Source organism: Narcine bancroftii, chromosome 2 (assembly GCF_036971445.1).
Source record: "Narcine bancroftii isolate sNarBan1 chromosome 2, sNarBan1.hap1, whole genome shotgun sequence".
Lineage (NCBI taxonomy): Eukaryota > Metazoa > Chordata > Chondrichthyes > Torpediniformes > Narcinidae > Narcine > Narcine bancroftii.
Window position 1 is genome coordinate 241,780,295 of NC_091470.1, and position 6,310 is coordinate 241,786,604.

The 6,310-nt window shown below is 36.5% G+C and overlaps 1 protein-coding gene across 6 annotated transcripts in view; it reads left to right on the forward strand.

Moving 5' to 3' along the window:
- deptor (DEP domain containing MTOR-interacting protein) overlaps positions 1-5,233 on the forward strand; it is a 78,875-nt gene extending 73,642 nt beyond the window's left edge. For 5 of the 6 annotated variants that reach the window (XM_069920597.1, XM_069920598.1, XM_069920600.1 and 2 more), the window contains one exon: positions 4,814-5,233. In XM_069920597.1, the coding sequence (XP_069776698.1) occupies positions 4,814-4,942 (129 nt within the window). In that variant the 3' untranslated portion in view covers positions 4,943-5,233. Of the gene's footprint in view, positions 1-3,604; positions 3,709-4,813 lie in introns of all 6 variants that reach the window. The other variant, XR_011352082.1, reaches the window with a different exon arrangement.
- Positions 5,234-6,310: the final 1,077 nt, after the last annotated feature.

Genomic DNA, 6,310 nt, shown 5'->3' on the forward strand with positions numbered 1-6,310 from the left:
CTGAATATTCATTAAATAAGTAATCACTCTCTAAAGCCAAGTGCAGTTCCAAAAATTCTCAAAGACCTAACATTATCCTGGGCAGAGTCAGTGAATAAATTGGCATTCAATTCACTCCCCTAAACATTCCTTCCTCTCCCACCTGTGTATGATGGCTGCAGTGTGCAACACCCACAAAATGCAATGAAGAAAGTCATCAGTGCTTTTCCAACAGTACCTGGCAGATTCACAACCTCTACCACGAAGAAGAAACTATGCTACAGGCATGTGGGACCTGGCAGATCCACAACCTCTACTACGAAGAAGAAACTATGCTGCAGGCATGCGGGGGATACCTCCATTACCTGTACCTCGGCACCTTTGGGCAGCTTGCACAGTTGTGATTGTGGATGAGCGTGGCATTGTAGTTTGGGATTCTTTGCTTTAGCCACAAACTTTGTCCCCTAGTTACTTACTTAGTTTCATTCTTGGCCTTGGTCATGAATTTTCATTGGAACCTTTTGCATCTGTTTGATATCAAAAGCCACACTTTGACCCTAACATGAGGCTGCTTCCCATAATAGCCCCAAAATGTTGCTAAACCTTGGGCACAGTATTTTTTATTGACTATTTGAGGTAGGTAACTTTCCATTTCTCACTGTCTGTAAACTTTGGCTCATGTGGAGCTTCATTGTATCTTGTATCAATTACCACCTTCAGTATTTTCATGAAATTGAAGAAAGCAGGAAGGAATTTTCAGCAGACCAAGATAAACCTGAATTGAGCATTTGTATGTTGTGTGGCACCCTGAGAATAATAATCTGTTTTTTGCTGCATGCAAGTACTCTCAAGAGAATGCTTTCATGCAACCAAAATACAGATGACCATTTTTCAGCCTATCTACAGATAAATACTTTGACCTAACCCTTCAAAGTGTTCAAGTTTAATTGAATGATTAATGAGATATTTGAAGGGTTCCAATATTCCTCAGAAAGCCTGTCACTTGTACAATTTCAACTTGACGTAAATAAAAATCAATTTGCATGATTTTGTGGATGTGTATATGTTAGTGGGAGTAATTTGTGGTCATGTGGGTTGGTGAGGCAGTTGCCTTCTACCTTTAAGCAAAAACAGTGTAGGGAATAGAGAAAAAATAGTTTATAAAAAAGCAAGGGCATCATCTTTTGGCTGTCTGGGTCCTGACCAAGTACCAGATGCTCGGTGATGTTGGATCCTGCCTGAGGCTCTGAGAGCCATTCTAAATTCATGGTAGTGGGAAAGAAACCTTTCTTGAATCATGGAAGGGAGGGGGAGACGAATTTGAAGAAAGACACTGAAGGAATTTTAGATGATCACGAGCACAGGAGATGAACTGAATTGGATTTGGAATTAAGCTCATCTCCAGCTTCTGCAAGAGTGTTTGGTCAAGTCTTGAGGAAAGTTGTTGCTCCAACTCATCATTCAAATTTGAGGTGAAAGTTGATGTCAATGCGTGGTGCAGTCTTTCTTTCAAAAGCTGATGAATGAGGATTTATTGATTGGAGTAGGAGGCTCAAAAGGTCACTGCAGAGACTCTAGCTTGAACTGCGGGAAGGTTCACAGTGAAGGACTTTGGGAAAGCCATTGGAACTAAAAGCCTCCAGATTTACTAGTCAGTGGAAATGAGTGGCTGCTGTGTGGTGTGGTCTTCCTTGGGGAAGTTGATAATGAAGATTGAAAAGCGAGCACCTTTCAGATGATCAACGGGTCACACCAATCATACACAATCCTGAGGAGCTAGGATTCTTCTGTCACCACCAGCATCCTATCTCCATTAATTCATTGCAGAATACATTCCTGCAGTATAAAAATGTGATAACAAGGTAGAAACATTGATATAAGATTGTAAATACACATAGAGCTCTCTTCATCTTTGGCTTGCATAAAATTCACATTATGGAACAGATTCTATATTCCTTCTGTTAAGCCTGTTTTGTACGTCAAAGTCTGACACTTGCTGCAAATATTACAGTTTAGATCTTGTGGAACTTGGGTGCTTTCTGGGAATGAGACAATTGGGAGTGACCCAGTACTATTGCAGAAATTTTTTACAATCTGCTATTGTCTCTAATTGCTGTTGATGCTTGTATTGAACAATTGCCAGTCAGACAAGGGACCAGATGGTATCTGGAATAAATAGAACCAGGAATCAAGGATGGGTGTTGAGACAGCATTGATTTTTCTCTCTTTAGGGTATTTGGAATTCAGCATCTCAATAAGTAAATGATTGGAAATTGTGTTGTATAACCAGGAGCAACTTACTTTGTACTCATTTTGAAAGATGCCTTGTTTTTTTTTGTGTACAAAATTAAAACTTATTAAATTATCTTGTATATTCAGAACAAGATTTCTACCAGCAAGAGATGCTAGATTTGTCACAGTAGCACAATAGGTCACTCTGGGTCCTGACCAAGTACCAGATGCTCGGTGCCGTTGGATGCTGCCTGAGGCTTTGTGCTCATTTCAACACAGTAATCTGGATTCTCATTTATAATGCTCCCTTTCATTTCCAGTTGTCTTCTCTTTGTTATCCTTGGAAGCTGCCGGTTTTTGGTTTAATGGCATTAACCATTTATCACAAATGGGAATTGGAATACTTATAATCAGCTGATTTGTTCTGGCCATTTTTCCCCTCATGCTGCTACCCTTTTACCCAAAAATGAGTTCTGTTAATTTTTATCTGTACTTTTAAGTTTTATATCAGAACTTCTAGCAGGGACTCTTATAGATTTATCGATAAATTTTATAGATTTATCACCGACTATGTATGATTCAATCATGCTTTGTGCTGAGAGGGGGCCCCCCAAAACATCATTCAGTCATGCAGCATCTGGATTACAGGGTAAATCTTAACATTTGTTGTACATTCCAAGCATTGAGGTGATAAGAATCTCCAAGTTGCTGTTCTCCTGCACAATTTGGACTTAATTGAGTTTTATTTTTCAATCTTTGATTTTTTTTTTATAATAAATACAGTACAATGACGAAAAAACAGTTTCACATGTGTTTTATTTATATAATATAAAACTTCAAAAAGAATCAACTTGGTCCCCTTTCCACTGCACTGGATGAACACAGAAAAGACGTAAAAATATAAAAAAATTAAAAACCCCACCCAACCCACTCTTTTTTTAAAAAAAGAGAAAACTAACCAAAAAATCATCTGAGCAGCTTATCCTAAGGGTTACATATTTTGTAGCTTTTGATTCATACTGTGAATCAAAAATAAAACAAAGGTAAGACTGTATCTAATGTAGAAAAGTAAATGCATCTAATCACATTAAAAATATTTACATCAAATGAAAATAAGACAAAAGGTTGCCATGTATCTTCAAATTTCACCAATGAATCAAATACATGACATTTAATTTTTTTCTAAACTTAAACAGGACATAATGTGAGAGAACCACTCAAACACTACTGGAAGTAATCAAATTTTGCTACAAATATTTTTTTAAAGAAAGAGAAATGTAGCCTCTTATTTTCAACCCTATATGGTCTTCAGGTCTCCTTCCTAGTTTTGTACCTGACACTTGTTTTATTGAATGTGTGAATAATTGTTTACTTAATATCTTTTTATTACAAGGATTTGGATTACTTTTACACAAGTATCTTCGAGTTGTTTCTCTAACTTCCACTTAACAAGACCCCAAGCACCAGAAAATCATGCATTTAATTGAAGAATAAAATGTACGGCAAATGGCTATGCAAATTTCTGTGAAGTGTGGGTGGGGGTGAGGGGAGGAACGTGAAGGGGATGTGAGGCAGTGGGTTGTTTAGCTTCAATAAAGTGTACAACAAAATTGCCTTGCATTATCCTCTGACAATTTTACTGTAAAAGATTCATAACAAACCTCCAAAATGGAAAATGATTCAATTTCCAATTTATTGTCAGAGTATATACATGACATCCTATACAACCCTGAGTATTCTGCAGATGAGACAGAATTACCACTTATTGGTCGTGCAAAAAATAACTACTCAATGTATACATGTAAATAAAGAAATGTAAACAAACTATAAAACAGGAAAAAATTCAGTGCAAAAGAAAGATGATTGATTTTGTTAAGGAGTCTAATGGTGGAGGGGGGGTAGCTTTTCCTGAACCTAGTGGTAAGAGTCTTACGGCAACAATACTTCTTTTCTGATGGTAGCAGTAAGAACAGAGCGTGTGCTGGGTCGTGTGGATCCTTGATGATTTCCCATCAAACAAAAAAATATCACTTCATTTGGACCACGTCGAAAGTTCACTATTCTGTCTCATCAAAATCTATTAATTTGCAGTCTTCCAGGGATAGTGGGGACTTCTGATGAGGGCAGAAAAATATCTTGAACAGCTATATATTTTAAAAAAAACATATTTCTGAAATTTAAGGCAAAGTTGCAAGAGGAGGACAACTATGGTTGAGTTGGGGGCAGGGATACTCTAATCTAATGTTGGAATATTTGCAGACACTGATAAATAGTTCCAATGTCCAGCACTAACATTTAACAGCCAATCCATGAATTTAAAGTCATGTTAATTTTTGCCAGTGAATAGATTAAAAGTTTCCAGTAAATTTCTCATCGTCCAACTTGCATTTGTGATATCTGAAAGCACAAATGTCAAATGCACACTTGAAGATTACATCGATTATAAAATAGTACCTGATGATCTGGAACAGATGTAGATAGTTATTGAAGGTTTGCCTTAATGAAGCAACTCTCATTTGCAAGTGGGAAAATAATGCCGTCTTTTTATTTAAGAATTCCACTTGGAAACGGTATCATTTGTTAATCTCCATTTCTTTTCTAGGTTCGCCAATTTGTTGTTGCTGTAAATGGTCTGAATGTTCTTCATGTAGATTACGGAACTGTCAGCAACATTATCCTCACTGGTCAACGCACTGTTGTAATGGAGATCATGGAGGAAGTCAACTTCTGAACAGATGATTTGGAAATACGCTATCAGTCCTAAAGTGGCATGGGAAGATAATGTGAAACTAGAAGGGAAAGTACACCATTACTCTTCAGCAGTTAAACATTGCCTTGTTGATATAAACTTTAATGTGCTTAGAACTGCCTCATTGTTTGAACGTTTAAATTTTCTAAACACTGGAACTAGATGTGTTGTAGTATTAGATACTTCAAAGCATGTTTTGTACTTCAGTTTTTTTGGGTTCATTGTTTACAGTCGGGTGTAGGATATTAAATGTTTTGCTATGTGTGACAGAAATACCTCAACTCTGGATTAAGTGTTTGTATTTTGCCAACTGAAAACAAAGTGCCACTGAGTTCAGTGTTATTTCAACAATGCTAAATGAATATACACAAGGTCCTTGTGCAAGATAGTCTGAAGTAATTTGAGTTTGCCAATCTGGATTTTGTGCAGTGGACAGGACCTTGGGAAATGATAGGATGAAGTTCCCTAAAATGGGAACTCCTGCTGACCACAATATAAACGGACAAAAAAAAAGCTCTGAAAAAGGAAAAATAATTTTGCCTTTGTGAATAAACTCTGTTAACAAATATCAGGCATTTTTTTTCCACCTCCATCTGCTTGTACTAATGACGCATTGACAAATCATCTGCCTTTATTAGAATAATCATTGTTCAACAAACATTTTTTTAAAAAGTATATTCTGGACAAATTTCTCTACTTTTAACCAGGATGAGAGTACCAAAAAATACTGAAAGTAGAAATGGAACACTTTTGGACCGTTCCTATCCAGGTGCCAACAGTTGAGTAAAAGTAGATGGTTTATCTTCAATGGAGGGAAGAAAACAAAAACAAAATTGTTCTGCTTTTTGCCACATTTTCATTTGGGGGAAAAAAATGTTAATGAAATTCCAATCGAAATGGTTCAATTTTTACCTTGTCTGGTCTGGATTGTTGCAGTTTTGCAGGTTCCTCTCCTTCCCCCTCCCACCACCCAAATGTATGTGAAGGAAGCTGTTGCCAAGATTTGAACTGTTTTATTTGACTAAATGACTAATTGGTGATTACAATTTAAATGTTAACTATGTTCAATGAGAGCAATGTTTGTTTACTGTTTTTTTTAGTTAAATGGTTGTTTTCTTGAGCTGTGATTTAAATTTTCTAGAAACTGATTCACACAAGCCTGTATTTACCTCAATCTTACACTTTGTGCAGGCTCAGTTTGAAGCTTTGAAATTTGATCTTGTAGTTTTAGATACAGTATTTAGCTCAGTAGTTGTGTTAACCAATGGTACATGTCTTTTGTGTATTAAGGTTATAAAAGAACAGTTAACATACGACTAACTTGTTTGGTTTTAAATAGTGTGTTTACCC